At 41.9% G+C, this 16752-nt stretch overlaps 5 protein-coding genes across 6 annotated transcripts; 2 read left to right on the top strand and 3 right to left on the bottom strand.

Annotated features, from left to right (window-relative positions):
• Positions 1 to 308: 308 nt before the first annotated feature.
• On the bottom strand, positions 309 to 4987 carry LOC129721907 (sterol regulatory element-binding protein 1). Its single transcript, XM_055675017.1, has 5 exons — positions 4370 to 4987; positions 1529 to 4298; positions 1358 to 1472; positions 937 to 1110; positions 309 to 874 (listed from the first exon to the last, which is right to left on the bottom strand). The coding sequence occupies exons 1-5, from the start codon at positions 4482 to 4484 to the stop codon at positions 521 to 523; spliced, it is 3528 nt and encodes a 1175-aa protein (XP_055530992.1). The 5' UTR covers positions 4485 to 4987; the 3' UTR covers positions 309 to 520.
• A 2206-nt stretch (positions 4988 to 7193) lies between these two features.
• On the top strand, positions 7194 to 8505 carry LOC129721922 (receptor-binding cancer antigen expressed on SiSo cells). The gene is made up of 2 exons (XM_055675041.1): positions 7194 to 7565; positions 7624 to 8505. The coding sequence occupies exons 1-2, from the start codon at positions 7398 to 7400 to the stop codon at positions 8035 to 8037; spliced, it is 582 nt and encodes a 193-aa protein (XP_055531016.1). The 5' UTR covers positions 7194 to 7397; the 3' UTR covers positions 8038 to 8505.
• On the bottom strand, positions 8436 to 11365 carry LOC129721912 (chondroitin sulfate synthase 2). The gene is made up of 2 exons (XM_055675030.1): positions 9572 to 11365; positions 8436 to 9506 (listed from the first exon to the last, which is right to left on the bottom strand). Exons 1-2 carry the CDS (start codon positions 11141 to 11143, stop codon positions 8658 to 8660), a joined length of 2421 nt encoding a protein of 806 aa, XP_055531005.1. The 5' UTR covers positions 11144 to 11365; the 3' UTR covers positions 8436 to 8657.
• A 641-nt stretch (positions 11366 to 12006) lies between these two features.
• LOC129733844 (tyrosine--tRNA ligase, mitochondrial) lies at positions 12007 to 13721 on the top strand. Its single transcript, XM_055695386.1, has 3 exons — positions 12007 to 12231; positions 12349 to 13445; positions 13508 to 13721. The coding sequence occupies exons 1-3, from the start codon at positions 12098 to 12100 to the stop codon at positions 13669 to 13671; spliced, it is 1395 nt and encodes a 464-aa protein (XP_055551361.1). The 5' UTR covers positions 12007 to 12097; the 3' UTR covers positions 13672 to 13721.
• Positions 13722 to 13807: 86 nt separating this feature from the next.
• On the bottom strand, positions 13808 to 16752 carry LOC129733843 (acetylcholine receptor subunit beta-like 1). 2 transcript variants are annotated; one of them, XM_055695385.1, is made up of 6 exons: positions 16502 to 16752; positions 16331 to 16437; positions 16085 to 16221; positions 15857 to 16011; positions 14759 to 15800; positions 13808 to 14680 (listed from the first exon to the last, which is right to left on the bottom strand). In XM_055695385.1, the coding sequence occupies exons 2-6, from the start codon at positions 16392 to 16394 to the stop codon at positions 14516 to 14518; spliced, it is 1563 nt and encodes a 520-aa protein (XP_055551360.1). In that variant the 5' UTR covers positions 16395 to 16437; positions 16502 to 16752; the 3' UTR covers positions 13808 to 14515. The 2 variants fall into 2 exon arrangements, with proteins under 2 accessions (XP_055551360.1, XP_055551359.1); XM_055695384.1 differs by having other exon boundaries at positions 16331 to 16434.

The following is a 16752-nucleotide window of genomic DNA, read 5'->3' as shown; positions in this document are numbered from 1 at the left end:
TTTATATAACTCAAAATGTGACCATGTTGTACATTGGATCAGGATTCGTCTTGATGAGCGCGTGATAAGATATGATCTTATGAGCATATTATATATTGCGATTCTATCAATGCGAAGGTGACGCACGTATCCCTTTTCAGGCACCCTGGAGGCATACGAAAGTAATGGCTGCTACTGCTACTTACTACTGGTGCCCAGGCCATTACCACCGAGATCGATACTATCAAACTGACTTAGCTAATCCCATCACGTCGTGTGAGAGCAGTTTGTCTTTTAACTTAAGAACAGAGATGAAAAATAATAAGATATTTTGGTTGCAAGGCTACTGCAATGTATTTAGGCAATATTTAAATCCAACAGCAACTTAGTCTACTACTACACACTAAATGCTAAAAAGAAAAGGTTCTGCCAAAAGCTTCGCTCTTAGTGGGTGAAATAATCACATTATTCTAAATTATTCTTAACACACGTCTACAATAAATAAACCAATCAAGGCAGAATAATAATAAGCAGTTTGAATTTAATTCGTAACAGTTCCACTGCCAAGGGACCGCATCAGTTGATAGCATTCCAGCAGTCGTTTTTTATCGCCGATCTTTTCCAAGGTTTTGGCCGCCTCGTGCAGCATACTGACCCGTTCACCTGGTGCCGAAAGGCAAGGTGCCGGAAGATGTTTGCAGGCAACATACAGGGCCGCCGCTCGTTCCCGACCTCCCTCTAGCTGCGCATTACGGTCCTTACCGCTGCAAATAATCGATGCTCGAGAGTAGCGAGGCCGCAGACTATGTCCCAGGAGCTGCTGGGTTGGTCCGGGCGCAGCACCAGCCATCAAGCGACACACTGCTTCATACAAAAATAGCCGCGATTGAGCGTTCTGTAAGAACATTTCCATTAGCACGATAATCAACATACAACAGAGTGTAGTTTAACACATACCGGAATATCGTTAGTGACGATTCGCAGCGAGTTCAGATCCTTCTGGAATTTTGCTAGTACGACACCAGACACCGGGACATACTCCCCACATTGGCTCTGAAACTTTTCGTTATCCGATTCCCACAGACCGGTGCGGGCTTCTAGTAGCCAATCACATGCCAGCAGCTGGGCGAGCTACAAAAAAGGAATGCAATCGTTAGGAATCAATAGATTGTACATCATTTCTGCACAAATGCAAATGCTCAGGACAACATGATGCTGGCGATATTCTCGTCCACTAGGTTTGCATTGCAGAAGTACTGCACGCTTTTTATCGAACACCAAAGTGCAATGCAACTACAATGCACCCAAGTGGAGAGCAAAGTAAACAAACAGACGGGATTGTTTCCAAATTTAATACCAAAAGCGGCTTGATACTTACCACTTTCAATCGCATTGGACTTTTGCAGATGTTCGTTGTCAAACTATCCTCCAAAAATTGGCTTCCAGCGTTACAGTTTTGAAAAACGACAATCGAATCATAGTGCGGTTTGTTCCTGGAAGGAGAATGTTAAAGGTTTGCATTTTTCAAGAGTTCGATTTTCCCACTTACAGCAATGCTCGTTTCGCTTGGAAGGCCGCAAATAAAGCCTTTGGTAATGTGTCCTCTGACTTAACCAGTTCCGGTGGTAAATTTTCAATGTGCAAATACAAGCGCTCTGCTTCGGCATCTTCACCTAGTAACCAATGAGCAGCGATGCTAAGTAAGCTTGACCACCAGTGCGCTAGCCGATCCTGGCAGCAGTTACCGCTGAGAATGCATCGATCGAATGTTACTGGTTGCTTCTCCACGCTAAGACTGTCCAGCAAAAGTTGTGTAAAATGAAGCACGTTGCTGATTTGACAGCCAGAATATGGATAACTAGCCGGCGCCGAAGTTTTTCCATTATCCGATTGATCGTCCTTAGTGGAATCTTTGTTGTTAGCAGCGGGCGTTCCAGTTGTCGCTGCGATCTGTGATTGTTGCACGAAAGCAGCGTTAGCATGTTTGCGACTGATCTGACCGGAGCCGACCAAACACTGGATGGACTTTTGCAGTAAATTTTCGCGATAATCCCTCATCATATACTCCAGGGGGTCTGCTTTGTTGGCCAACATGGCAAACATCGATTCCGAATGGTCCTCAAACTGAACGGCATGATTAGTGAGAAAACGAAAACCGTACGACGTAAAAGCCCAGTCAAACTTGCCGGGAGTCTGATCACTTTCTCCGTATACTTGTTTTGCTTTGGCCAGATAGTAGCGACAGAAGTAGTGCATGTAACGCGGATAACTTTTCTTAACGCGCAAGGCAGCCGTGATATAAATTTCAATCATATCTTCCGGAGAAATAACACTGGAAGCCGCTTCTGCCATATTAACTGCGTATAGCGACATCATTAGCCCGTTGACCTCAACCTCATCAGACACCAAGTAAAGTTGGTTCAAGCGGTGGAACAGTAATGCCAACTCTTTGGCCGAATTGAGAGCGTCCATGCGTTGGGATTCCGGCTTGAAAATACCTCCGGTTCGTCGAGATAGCCACCGCCCAATGTAGATACGGTGTAAAAACATTCGTACAAACTGCCAACAAGTAGTGGTCACCGTTTCCAGACGGCTTTTCGGAATTGATACCCCGAAAGCGGCGAGACAACGTTTTGCTTCTTGTAGAGAAGCCGCGATGTTACCTCGTTCGAAATCTAAATCCGATTGTTTTTTATGTTTCCAATATTCCGTTGAAGCTTTGGACCGAGCAGGTAAAATTGGATCCCCATAAACCAACATCTTAATCAAAGTGAATGCAAGCAGTCCGGAATTGAACAGGAATATTAAAACCGAGGAAGCAAGGCTGCCGAAAGAAAAGAGAGGTTCCTCCACTGCAAGAATACGTCTGCTGGTTCCGGGTTCGAGTTCCAGACCGCCACCCCGTTGAGACAAAAAATTGCCGAAGGGATTGATAACCAAAACCGCCATCATAAACATACATAGAGTCAGCCGCGAATGTGCGGACATTCCTCGTACACTACTCATGAGTTCATCATCATTGAGAGACTCTTCCATCGCACCAGCCGCACTGCTTCCGGTCGATGATCCAGTCCCGAAAGGAGACGGAGGCATCGAGCTGTTGTCTGATTGGTGCGAGGGCGAGGACGAAGGATTGGACTCATCGCTTCGGGGAGGCGTTATCGGACCCTGCATCGGAACCAGATCATCTGAGACGTTTGCTACTAGAAGATCCTTGAGTGATTGCTTCCGATTAGTCATCTTCATTTTCAGGTACATGTTTTCCTGCTTGAGATTATTGTTCTGCTTCTGCAGGTGGCGGATGTGATCGATTGCCTTGCGCAAGATGGCAGATTTGTTCAGTTTAGCATCAACACCAACGACAATATTTTTCAGTTCAACTATACAGCTGTTAATAGAGGTCCGATAGCGGCGCTCGATGGCATTGTGAGCGGACCGTTTGACTTCCTTAACCTTCGGCTGTGGATTGCTGGCGGAGCTGCTGGAGGAAGAAGTGTGTGTTTGCGGTTGTAGACGATTAATCTGTAATTTTCCGGCATTTTCTGATGAGTCTAAAACCAGTGGAATCCCAGCAGTCAAAATTGGACCGTTTGGTGTATTCACCAGGGTGTGAATGTTCTGACTGCTGGTAGTCATTACAGCTGTAGGATTTGCCTGGAGCAGAACCTGTTTATCGCCGCTTTGAAAGGTGAAAACTTGCTGCATGACAGGAATGGCAGTCGCCGTTGTAGTTGGGACTGGCGCTACCGTCGTTTTAGTAGTTAGAATGTTTTGAACGCGCACATTTGCTGGTAGAATGCTCTGAGGGACGCTCGCAGGAGCGCTATTGGCCGGAGCAATAGTTTTAACGTAAGAGTAACCACTACGACCACCCGAGTTTTGTAGTAGAATTGTTGAACTGCCGTTGGCTGTTATGTTAGGCCGACTCTGGGTCAAAAATATCGGAGCTGCTGTTGTGGTTACTGGCTGAGGATGGATTAAGATAGGTTCCTGCTTGATTGGTGGAACCGGAGCGGATGGTGCAGGTTGAATGGGGGTTTTCGATTTCGTGCCAGGGCTGCTAACAGATATCATAGGATCTTTCGATACTAAATTGCTGTAGAATGGTTGCTTTTGCTCTTTTTGTTGTACTGCAGATGCAGTACTGCTATGAAGAAAGCTGTAATCTTCTTGCTTTATATCGAGTGACGATGTTCCTGAATCGTTCAGCGAGTTCAGCAATGGAGAACATGGAGCATCCAAAACGTTATCCTCCCAGCTGTATTGACTGAGAAAATCCTCACCCACCATATTCATAAGTTTTTCTTCATTTAGTTGATCTGAAAAAAAGACACAGTGAAGCAAACTTCCAATATATTTATTCTAGAAGGATTAACGAGTGAACGCTTACACATATCAGAAATGTAATTGATATCCAGTTCGTCCCCTTTGAGTACATTGTCCTCAATATCCATCCTTAGTGAGTCACCGGGCTGGAAGCTATCCCAGCCGTTTCTGCCATCCATAGTATCTCTTATGATTTCAAAACAAAATGTAACACTGATTCTGCACTTTATTCAGTATGTTTTCCACCTAAATTATTTATCTGAACTTTTCTTCGTTGCATCAGTAACCTTATTGGAATAATGAAAACACAGGCAGTTCGAGGGTAAGACGAAATTGCGCGAAGGTAAGGAAATACCATCCGATCAGCGACGACGGTTCGCTACAACCAATCAGCGCTCAGAACGAAGTATCGTATGATTTTTCACGACGGTGACGTCACTCAACACAACACAACGCCAACATCATAATTCATAATCTCGCCGAGTTGCATCATTCACATCAGATTTTCCCTTCTTGTATAGGTGAAAATCAATCACTCTAGTTGTTCAATCAAACTAGATTTTATTCCCAAAGAGCGGCTTCTGGCAATTACTTGTTTGATTTATTATAACGCAGTTCAACAGCCCAATGGCTTTGCTGAAACAATGCTTTCAAGTCGGTGTCAAAATAATAACTAAAAACGAAGTCAACACGAACAGAAGAAGCTACGCTTCGGGTTTAATTTTGACATATGCGAAAAAGAAGGGAGGAAACAGGCTGGCCAGATCTACGGATTTGTTCCACTTTTACGAATATACAGACCCGTAGATAAAACCTACGAATTTTTTAAAAATAGCTACAGAAAACTGGTGTAGCGTGGGGGAAGGGGGTGGAGGGGGCGGTCCACCCCGGGTGTCACCCTCTAGGGGGTGACACCCATGATGAAAATTATCATATACCATACCTTCAAAAAGGTGACATCCGTGAGATTAATTATCAATTAGGTAGAGGTCGTGGTGAAACTGGTGGAACTCTCGAAAATTATATAAATATGCTCCTTCGTGATTAGGGCGAATCTTACAATGACAACAAAACTCAAAAAACGCAAACAAAGTTTTCAATCACTAATTCAAATCCTAAATAACTATTGAACAATATGTTTGTCATCTGAATATTCTAGTAAAAGCAAAATTGCTCTAGTTTTGTACATGGTAAACCTAAAACTTGAATTTCAGTCGCTTTACATGGTATATTCAAGAATTGATTGTTTCGCCCTTTACTATGCGCCTTTTTCGATCTGCTCGACAGTATCGCCCCTAGACAATTTGCATTTTTCACGCACGTAAAAAACGAACATTTTGCATGGGATTTTCACTTCGCCTAGAACTCTAAACAAAGCTTTGGGTTGAGTATATGATAAATAGGGCATCCTGTGTTTCTGTGTCAATGAAAAATTTATTCACAAACAATTTTGTCAATAAGTTTGATCTATTTTGTATCCGAGTTCGATCCAGTATGGTTTATATAGGGTGTGGAAGAAGTACACGTGAGATTGTGTTGGCAAGGACGATAAATATCAACAACGTCCGTGGTAATAGTTGTGACGTCATACAACAAATGATTTCACATTCTCTTATGGAGATTGTTTTAATTATTCTAATTTTAATGCTCATTTCACCAACAATTTATATAAAAGCATTTCCCAAGTAAACTATAGAAGTGAACTGTTTTGACACCGCTTATTTTTGTTGTTTTATCAAGCGATTTTTGCAATAAAATATAAATATCGTTAAATCATTCTTGAAATGTGCGGATGTTATTATGAAACGGCTTTTAAAGTGCAATTGATATAAAAATAAAAATAACACTAACTACTTTGTACTACTTTGAATAAATTGAATGCTAAATCAAAATTGAATAAAATCAGATATATTTTTTAGTTAATGTATTGCATTTTTTTCGGATGTGAGTAATGTCTTGAATGATAATCAAAAATGTCTTTTTATAATTTTTAATATCATAATATTTTCAGGTTTCAGTTTTTGTATTTCATATTGGTATTTTCAGGTTGTTTTTCTGAATTTTGATGTATATATTTTGATTTCCTGAATAACCTTTTGCGTGTCGATGATATGGCGTTGTGCAGCATTATGTTACTGATTTGTGTCTTAGAAGCTGCTGTCACGTGAATTTTCTGCCACAGTATTTCAAAATTGGTCTTATCGGTTCGGTAAACGCAGGAACTTTGCAACAAACCACCGGTCATATTACTGGTGATGGCAGAAAACGTCGGTCCGAGTCCGATTCTGTTAATTTGAATTCCATGTACAACTTATGCTGGATTGTCCCCGTGATTCAGTTGATCTTTTACTTCAGGTTTTTTCAGGTAGTTGCACTAGAATAGAATAAACAGTAATATTAGGGCTCTGTAACGTGACGGTTTTGCTTTATATTGTGTGAGCACGTACCTGTTTCACCAGCTCATAACTGCATCCACTTCCTTTGAAAGCTTGGTCCGTCAGGCAGCTCAAACACGTATTTTTTCATCCTGATAATCAGTAGTACCACTAACGAAGACTGCACTTTTAAAATTTTTTAATACAATTGTTTTGACAGATGGATAACTGAATTACAAAATTGATGCCATTAAATTGCACTATAACACTACAAGAAAACGAAATCAAAACATTGGTATGACGCAGCACCCCTTCCTAGCAACGGTAGCTTAAATAAAATCATAGCAATTTCGTACATGATATTGAGAAGCGATACAAGGCACCAGTACAACTATACTAACATCGCCACACCCTATATAAACCATACTGAGTTCGATCAGCTGTGGAAATTTTGTTATTTCTGGGTAGGCATGAATATGTGTGTAAACGGATCCAAATCCGACCAAGAAGTAAACATTGGAACTGTCAAAGAGTTATCAAGAGGACAAAATATATTTTGCATCTTTGCTTAATTGCCTTATCGAAAGGTTTAAATTAAATTCAAATTCCTATTCAGCTGAATGTAACCTAGATAAATAGACAATTAGAGATAATAAATGACCATTCGTTTGCTAGCCGGTAGAAGTTAGTTTTATAGGTGTTTTTGTTTCCGACAGAATGATAACGAATCTAGTAGTTACCAGAATTCGACACCTGCTGGTTTTGATCGGGGCTCTGCTGAAACGTATTCTTTGTTGCTGCTCGCGCCGTCGAAGGCTATCTAACGTCGAATCTGAGACTCTTAACTCCGTCAATGTCGTACAGGATGTCAACCGAATATACAAGGTAAGCGTCTAGCAGCTGTTTTGAAATAAAAACTAAATTGTACTTTCGACTCAATAAGAACTTCGCAGAAAAAGACTGGAACTCTTGGGATGGTACGCCGGCAACGGTGGAGGAACACATTGAGCGGTACCGGGAGCAGTTAGTTGCGCCTGTTACACCGAGTGAGCCACCCATAGAAGAACAAATCGATTTCTTCCGAGATATGGCACCGACTATCGTGGCTCAGCAGAAAATTTGTATTGCAACCGAACGTGATGATAACGGCGGCCTGGAAGGTCGGTTTAATCGGCTAACGGCGAAGATCGACATTCCTGTGGTGGATGGTCTGGCCGACTGGGACGATGATACTGAAGGTCACGGGCGACACGGGTGGGACGATGCTGATGAAAATACCACTAAGCAACTGATTAGGCAAACGCGAAAAGAGCAAAGACAACAGAGACAGCAACAGCATCAGTATCGAAATCATTAAAAAGCAGGACTTTTACGCTGTCCAAAGTTAGGGTACAAGATTTTGTTGTATTTTAGCACATTTCCTTTCAGCTGAGCAAAGGATTTTTTTAGTTTGTGATTTAACGCTACATTTCTTATTAGAAGTTTATTGCAGCCGTGAAAAAAATTATGAGAAAAGTATAAGAATGACTGTCGGATATTTTTTTCATTGAGTAGTCCTAGCTGCGAGTAACACAAAAATGTAGTAGCTTCGCAACCCCGAGGTTACTGGATCTTCTTTGACAAGTGGGGTGGCCACGTGTTGGAATTTTATAGCGAATTTCTTCATCCCACCTAGTTCGACGTAGAATTCAATGTCGAAGGATTACGCATGAGTTTATTCTCAGGCTGTAGTGTAATGGAAAAGCATTTAGCAAATTTAGGTTGTCTGAAAACACTTATAAAAAAGATAATTTTATTCTAAATAAAATAGTTTTTGTATATCTTCTGAAGAGTACATTATTTACGCTAAACTTTACCACTAAATTGCATGATAGAAACGCATTGTTTTGGCAAGAATACTAAATGCGAGAGAAAATAGCGTAAATGTTGACTACTTTCTGCTATGAAATAAGGCATATAAGCATCTATCGTTTCGTCCTATTTCTCCGAGTTCGACTTCTCTAATCTGCTGTTTGCGTACTGCACTAGAACATCTCCAATTTGCTTCTTGGAAGCGATTCGAGCACAGCGCTCTTCACTCGTTTCTTCACAGTGCAGTCGCAGCAATGCATCCCCTTCCGGATCGTGGGATAGAAAATTTTCCAGAGCTCGCCCAAACCGCAGATTCGGTTCGATTCCACGCAGTACGTGAATTTTGCTATCAGCTTTAACGAACAACTCCACCACGTTTTCGATTCTGTCTACAGCGGATGTTTCCTGAGTATAGTTAACCAGATTGCCGATGTCTCTATCGCTTAGGACGATAGGTAATTTTTGTTCTAGTAGCTTCCGAGCTTCCACATAATCACGGCTGTAGAACGACACAACGTCATAATTGAACCGGTCGAAGTATCCACTACTTTGGCCAACATCACATCCATCGCATTCCTTACATTGTCGAGTCCATCCACAAGGGTACATGGCGAATCCAATCGGAGCAAACACTTGGAAGCCAGCGATGGTATTCATACGGACACGATTCAAGAAATCCGGCCGGAAGGTGGCACCGCTCGAGCACATCATTACCAAACTGTCCAATCCGATCTTACGCAGCGCTAGATCGGTTGCTGCGAAGCTAAGCAATTGATTTGGGCCATACAAAGAAGTCGACAGAAGGTGGTTTGGGTTGGCTGGCTGACTTAACTCTGGTGGCAAACGGATCGAAACCCATGCAATGCGAGAACCATCCTGTTTGTGTTTTTCAGTCAAACCCAGAGCAAGATTTTTCAGCGGCAAAAACAAATCTCCATCACCTTTGCTTGGAGTGTCCATTCGGTAGAAAAAAATCTGTTAGGTTTTTAAAAATCTGATTACAGTATGAGTAGAGACTAATTGCGGGCATGTCTACTTACCAGCATAAGAAACGTGTTGTCCTGATTATCCATACATGTTCGTTCGTAGCTCTGCACGAACTGCAACGCTTCTGCCACCTGATGTTCAAATATCGGTAGCAAAATAGCTATGCGGGTGCTCTCTGTGACGTACGGTGACGGAACGATTTCGATCAGTCCGATCGGCTTGACGACTTCGAAACTTTTAAGCACGGATGTACGACGCTTGCGGTCGTAGAAAGTCAAATGTAACCGATAATCCATACCACGCACAGCATCGAACCGGCGGTAAGCTGAATGCAACTGACGATATTCCAGTTCTGGCTGAGTTCGATAGGCTTCCAGAATAGTTTTATTCACAATGTTTCTTATATCTTCAGCATCAACAGCTGATAAATGACGAGCGTTAACCTCCGAATTCCACATGAAGGAATGTGTTAGATTAAGATAGGTCCAGGCAACGATGTCGTGGCGCGATTCAGGAGGATTTGGCTTTGGGACACCCAGCGGCCAGCGAACTTCCAGGATGTCGTTCGAGAGGCTTCCGTTTGAAATGGTAGATGCTTCCTTTTGGATGATTTGTTTCTGCTGATTGATTTCTTCCAGATGAACACGAGAAAAATATGTATGCAACAGGTAGAAATCATCCGCTGTGGTGATCGGATAGATGACGGAAGCCTTATTAAATGCGTCATCGTGCTTGATCATATGTAGATCTCGGTAGATTTTATAGCTGTTCAGCTTATAACTAGTGACGTTAATTCCTTGCCATGCCGTCTGACAGCGGTCGATTTTGGTGGAGTATTTCACGCAACGTCCGATGTTGAGATTGTGTTGATTGGAGACAGCATTACGCACGCACCAATCAAGGTTGGCTCGGATCTTACGAATTACGCTGCTACTAAGAACAATCCCAGCGTGAAGATCGCAGTACTGAGTGTCAGACGGATTTTCATTTTCCTCTATCGGACTGGCGGTGTGAGGAGTTCCCATATAGATATTAAAGCTTATACTGATGTGAGACAGTCTTTCTCTAAGCAACCGAGCGTTGATGTAAGAAGTGTCTGAGACCAGCAAGAAGTAATCATAATCATCCAAATAGTTGTCCGCAATGTATTTTAAAACGTGAAACGGTCGGAGATTTTCCCGAGTGTCTGTAAAACCGACAATGTTCTTAAGCTTAAAGTTAGCTTTTACATTATCGGCATTAATGAAGAACTTGATTTTATTGACCAAGTGTGCAGATGTCTTGTTGATAGCCGTCGCTAGAGAGTCAATATTTTCCTGTGTACTCATTACCCCGACGAACAATTTCTCGCGAATTCCAAGCTCAGTGTAATAGTAGCGAGGACGGACAATGTTTTTGACTTGCTTCTTAGCCGTCATAGGTTTTTGCTCTAAATTCAGTTGCGGCTCAAACTCGCTGCCATAGCGGGCTTCATCTGCGAGTTGATGTTCTCGCTCAGTTGCCTCAGGACACTCGGTAACGATCTCCGTCAAATCCTGGGGCAGGTAGTAACTATACAGGAAACCAATCAACAACCCTGCCAGAAAGTATTGATTTCGGCTGAGGTTGCAAATTTTCCACATCATGCAGAACAGGATAATCTCTGGAAATTATTAAAGGCACCTACAAGAGAGCATTGCCACTAGACTGAGCACCAAAACGTACACTAATTTACAGCGATATAACTGGATTGAATTGTTGATTTTTTTGCAAATAGCTGCTTCAAGTAAAACTTAAATAAAAAAAGAAGTTAACACTCACGCAAAGACTAAAACAAATAAATGTGAAGATTTTTGACCTTCTACGAGGGGTGTTCAGAATGTTTAAATTGGAGATTGTCTACACTCTGTCAGTAAACTTTCTAATCAGCACATACTGAGTTACACTCAGTTTCGAATGTTTGATGTTCGGTATTATCAGAAATGGAATGGTCCTGTTTATGAATAACCTCAAATTTGAACAAGATTAGAATCAAGAGTGAATAACAACTACGTTTAAATTTTGATTTTTAAACTAAACTACCATCAGTAGTCAGAGGTAAATCTTCTTCATTCTCGTATTTCTTATACGAGCGTGTATCATTCGGTATTCTGACAATTACGGAGTATCAATATCATATATCATATCACACACAACAAGGGCCCATTTAAATATTACATAACGAAGTGGAGGGTAGGAGGCAGCGATGCCAGATTGGAAGACATGTCTTCAAATCGAAGACATTTACCCTAATTTTAACAAAAAGATGTTTTCTTTAGTTAATTTGTTTTAATTATTCTCTTTCCCATTAATTTGGGATTTGTTTCAGACTCGTTTTTGTTTCTGTTTTCTTAATCCTTCAGTAATGCGTTACGGTTAGGGTTAGATGCGGTATTGACAAATTTTTGGAATCGTTATTAAGGAGTGGGGTTTCTTAAAAATATCAATTTTTGCGTTACGTAATATTTAAACGGGTCCCAAAACTAAACATTGAAGTTCAGTACTGTGACCGGTGTTTACTGTATGTGCCGTCGGTTCGGCATTTTCTGGCCACGAAAGGCATGATTCGTCTTCCAACCAGCCTTCGTTTAATACGAACTGTAGTGGTCCAATTGAGGCGTTGCTATACCGAAGGAAATATTCTCAAGCTGCAGGATCGTGGATTTTTTCAGGATGTATTTCCAGCAGAATCGAGGTGAGTTTTGCTGTCTTCGCACAATGGCTTTCCAGGGTTGTAGTGTCGGAAATAATTCAAAATATGGTCCATAGTTTCTATTACAAACAAATTACAATTCAATGATCTCATTATCAGTGACAAAGCACGCAGCGTGCTCGGTGCATCCCCACAGACGATATACGCCGGGTTTGATCCGACGGCGGACAGTTTGCACGTGGGGAATCTATTAGTTCTTATCGGGCTGTTGCACAGCCAGCGGGCAGGACACCAGGCCATTGCATTACTAGGCGGAGCTACCGGACAAATCGGCGATCCAAGCGGACGCAGCACGGAGCGTAAAGCGATGCATCTAGAAACAATGAATCGTAATCTTGATCAAATTAAGGCACAGATTGGCCGCATATTTGAAAATCATCGTCGGTTACTCTGGGAGAAGCGTGGTAAGAGTGTCCCCCTCAAGCCTGTTTTAGTGGTAAACAATGCCGATTGGTATCGAACGCTTAACTTCGTTGAATTTGTTTCTAACGTCGGGCGACACTTCCGGATGGGAGCAATGCTATCGCGAGCTTCTGTGCAGAGTCGATTGCAAAACGAAAGTGGCATGAGCTTTACCGAATTTACTTACCAAATTTTTCAAGCGTACGATTGGGTGCATTTGCTGCGAGCGCATAACTGCCGATTTCAGTTAGGTGGCAGTGATCAAATGGGGAACATTATGTCCGGACATGAGCTGATCTCACGAGTTGAGCGAAAGGCAGAGGTCTTTGGAGTGACAGTACCCCTGATAACCAACGAAGAAGGTGACAAATTTGGTAAATCTGCCGGTAATGCAGTGTGGTTAGCCGAAAGAAAAACTTCCCCGTTTGCGTTTTACCAGTTTTTCGTACGAACACCAGATTCAGAGGTAGAGAAGTTGCTTAAATTGTTAACGTTTTTATCGTTGGACGAAATACGAAGTCTAATGGCTCGACATCGGCGAACCCCAGAATTGTGGGAAGCACAGAAGCAGTTGGCTCAGGAACTAACATTGCTTGTTCATGGCGAGGAAGGGTTGCAGCAAGCAGAAAAAATTAGTGGTGCTTTGTACAGTGGACAAGTTGAGGCGCTGGGAGAGCTTGCGGTGCGTGATATTATGCAAACATTCGGCGGAGCACCATTGGTGGAGATTCTGCCCGAACCGGGTATTACCGTTTTGGATGTGGCGATGAAGGCTAGATGTTTTCCTACAGAGAGTATGTCGAGAAAGGGAGTTAGTAAAATGGCTGTGTTATCTAAATTGTTGTTCAATTTACAGAAGACGCAGTGCGAATTATTCAAGCGGGAGGCTTTACGATCAATCTGAATAGAGCGAAAAACGTTTCCGAGGTACTGACACCCGGTGTTCACATTCTTAAAAATAACATCTCACTGCTTCGGGTCGGCAAGAGAAACTATTACATTGTTAGGTGGTTAGCTTAGTTTGTCTTGTGAATAAACACCATGCTGTTAAATAGTAAAAAATTTTACTTATTTCCTCATTTTCGTCTCTAATGACATATATCGGTAACTAGTAGGATAAGGACATTCTATGCAAAAAAAAAAAAAAACAGTGCTATACGAACTATACTGTAAGTTTATTATTATACCCTTTTTCTCTCTTAAAAATGCTTATCAATACAACGTTTAATGTTAATGTCAATGTTTGGTTGCTGTTGGTTAGCTTTTTATTTTTAGGTTCTTAACGTTTTGTGCACAAAAATCGTTTACAGCTTACAGCGTTAAGCTAATTGTTTTCTATTTATGTTTGCTTACCCACTTCTCCCATAACGTTCTGAATACTATTTTTGTGCTCGAATATTTTCTTTAAATTTGTTTAAATGGCGTTTCTGTTTTTGTGTGTTAGTTTCGAGTTTTTTAGTTTAGTATGTCTGCGTAGTAGCCTAGTTATTGTTTATCTCTTTATGTCATTGCTATTTCTGTCTTAGTAGTTTTGCTGAGCATAGTATTTCGAAAAATTTAAGTTTTGTCACAAAATTCTCGTTGCAGTTGTTAACCGTTACTCAACTAAAAACAGCATTTTCACACTAGTACTTTATTTTAATAAACTCAGATGTGAGACGGGTGAAAAGGAATGAAATATTTTTGATTGGAATCACTGGACGCAGGAATTTGTTGAATAATCATACGCTAGAAACCGGATTACAATTTGTTATCGGGTAAAACTTTTCGTCTGCATTGCGTGAAAACGTCTCATATTTGAGCAAATGTTAACGTAGTATTTTAACAACGATGTCGCCTTTTGATCGTCGTCCGGTAAGCTAAATTATTTGCCGCGGTAAATCTCGATGATGCGATCTTGGTCGACGTACTCGAAGATGTGTGGTGCATCCATCAGGATTCCGACCGTTCCGGCAGTGGTAACAATGAAGAAAATATACAGCTGCAATCTGTCAATCACCATCGCCACGTACTTCCAATCTTCACGGGTCTGTTGGAATTGGGGCCACAAGAACAAGGGTTAAGCGGTGATATTGAATAGAAATATGGGTTTGAAGGAAAAATTCACCTGAATGTATAGATCCTCGTTTCGCAGATGCTCAGCTATGAACTCGACAGCTTCCGTGGCTTTGCTGGCTTCCGGTGAGAGCAAAATCGAATCAGAACTTTCGCTTTCTCGGCGGCAAGGATCACCGCCCAGCCCGAGATCACCGCTATTCATCTTTCGATTCATCTTGCAGTTCGGGTGATGTAGATCAGACAGCTCCATTACATCCATCTTTGATTGTTTTGCTCCGAGAGCGCTGATGTGTTTTGGAACTTCTGCCGGAGATCCGTATGATGGGTGAGTATGCGGCTGCGGTGGCATACTCATGCCGGGCATTTCCATCATCCAACGCAGGCGCGTCTTACGTGGACGCTTCATCAACAGCATTGCTGGTAGGTAGTGCAGGAATACCGATCGAATCCACATCGGCATTCGGTGGGTGCGAGGACCACGGAAATTCCAATTGATGATGATAACGGTGACGAGAATGGAAACGGTGTTCATGATGAAAGTGAACAGTAGATATTTGGCAATTAACGGCAGTACAAGCGATGTCGGTGGTAGGATTTTCGAAACCAACAACAGGAACACAACCAGTGACAGCAGAATACTAATACCTAAGGTTACTTTTTCACCAGCTTCAGCCGGTAGGTAGAACACAAGTACGCAGAGGAATGAAATCAGCACAGTTGGCAGGATCAAATTGACGGTGTAAAACAATGTCTTCCGCCGAATGATGATGTAAAACGTGATATCCGTTTCGGTCGGATTGCCTTCGTACACGTTTAGATAGGCCGGAACCTCGATAATATCCCATGTTCCAGATTTCCAGTAGTCGGATAAATCTACGAAGTTCTTATTGTTGTACAGAGCTAGCGATACTTGGTCACCGTTAAATGTCCACGAGCCGAACTTCATGATACAGGTTTGCTGGTCGAACGGGAAGTATGTTACGTCGATCGTACAGGAACTCTGATAGATGGCAGGCGGAACCCAGAGAACTTCTCCGTTTGGATAAATGAGCACATTGGATTTGTAGCGCACTTCATAATTACCATCGGCACTGAAAAACATGAACAAGACATGAAAAACTTCTCGGGATTTCTCTTCTACTCGTACTTATTGAACAGGACTATATCCGGTTTCCAGACCTTATCTGGGGGCAACCTCAGCACACCGATGCCACCATAATCAGCTTCATCCCACTGCAGTTGGTAGTCACTCCAAACGAGTCGCAACCACACGTTTGACTTCATGATCTGATTCTTTTCATTCTAGAAGAAGATGAAAACCCAAATTTAATTACGCAACTTATTTAACGTTTGCTCATGAGCCATTCGAACTTACCACGTTGATCAGTTGTACGAAAGCTAAACCGAAACGGACGTCTACTTTCTGCGTCATGTTTTGTACTGGCCGAATAAGTTTGTTGTAACCACGGAACAGATCGCGCACCAATCGTTCTTCATCTTCCGACCCATTTGCTATTTGGATGAAAAAAAATGTATATATACAAGAGAGAAAGCGCATTATCGATTTTCTGCTCCACCCAGCATCACTAATCATCTCTTCTGAAGATGCAAAATAACGTACCAATTCCGAAATAGTATTGAATCGCTATAGCCAGCGACAATTGTAGTAACTGTACGAGTCGCATAACGCCCTGGGGTGTTTCCGAAGATATTTGACTGCAGGATCTGCTACAAAAATTGAACCATAAGCATTTTTTTTTAAATACCACTAATAAAGTAGAACGAAGCGTACTCGGGGAAACGCCTTTGCTGTGTTCGAGATGAACGAAAGAGCTAATTTACTTAGATTAACTCAGCATTTCCGCGAAACTTTAAATTTTTGCCCTAGGGAACTATTCGAAAGGTCAGATAGAACGAATGGAAGTGCTCACAAAATCTTCTGACACCCTAAAAACTCAGACTCCTGGAAAAGGTCCTAACACGTTCGACACAGTAAATTTGCTAGATTGCGCGTATCGATTTTTTCTTTCGCACCTTTATTTT

Source organism: Wyeomyia smithii, chromosome 1 (assembly GCF_029784165.1).
Source record: "Wyeomyia smithii strain HCP4-BCI-WySm-NY-G18 chromosome 1, ASM2978416v1, whole genome shotgun sequence".
Lineage (NCBI taxonomy): Eukaryota > Metazoa > Arthropoda > Insecta > Diptera > Culicidae > Wyeomyia > Wyeomyia smithii.
This window is presented reverse-complemented; position numbering and strand designations above follow the sequence as displayed.

Bases quoted from the DNA above. Each gene is read 5' to 3' on its own strand.
- LOC129721907 (XM_055675017.1), bottom strand. From the start codon at position 4,484: ATGGATGGCAGAAACGGCTGGGATAGCTTCCAGCCCGGTGACTCACTA. The intron at 1,111-1,357 runs GTAAGTATCAAG...CCTTTTTTGTAG, and splicing joins GTCCAATGCGATTGAAAGTG to CTCGCCCAGCTGCTGGCATG. The intron at 875-936 runs GTATGTGTTAAA...ATGTTCTTACAG, and splicing joins TCGTCACTAACGATATTCCG to AACGCTCAATCGCGGCTATT.
- LOC129721922 (XM_055675041.1), top strand. From the start codon at position 7,398: ATGATAACGAATCTAGTAGTTACCAGAATTCGACACCTGCTGGTTTTG. The intron at 7,566-7,623 runs GTAAGCGTCTAG...CGACTCAATAAG, and splicing joins ATGTCAACCGAATATACAAG to AACTTCGCAGAAAAAGACTG.
- LOC129721912 (XM_055675030.1), bottom strand. From the start codon at position 11,143: ATGATGTGGAAAATTTGCAACCTCAGCCGAAATCAATACTTTCTGGCA. The intron at 9,507-9,571 runs GTAAGTAGACAT...AAAACCTAACAG, and splicing joins ACAACACGTTTCTTATGCTG to ATTTTTTTCTACCGAATGGA.
- LOC129733844 (XM_055695386.1), top strand. From the start codon at position 12,098: ATGATTCGTCTTCCAACCAGCCTTCGTTTAATACGAACTGTAGTGGTC. The intron at 12,232-12,348 runs GTGAGTTTTGCT...TCTCATTATCAG, and splicing joins GTATTTCCAGCAGAATCGAG to TGACAAAGCACGCAGCGTGC. The intron at 13,446-13,507 runs GTATGTCGAGAA...TTCAATTTACAG, and splicing joins TAGATGTTTTCCTACAGAGA to AAGACGCAGTGCGAATTATT.
- LOC129733843 (XM_055695385.1), bottom strand. From the start codon at position 16,394: ATGCGACTCGTACAGTTACTACAATTGTCGCTGGCTATAGCGATTCAA. The intron at 16,012-16,084 runs GTAAGTTCGAAT...ATCTTCTTCTAG, and splicing joins TCGTACAACTGATCAACGTG to AATGAAAAGAATCAGATCAT. The intron at 14,681-14,758 runs GTGAATTTTTCC...CAATTCCAACAG, and splicing joins ACGAGGATCTATACATTCAG to ACCCGTGAAGATTGGAAGTA.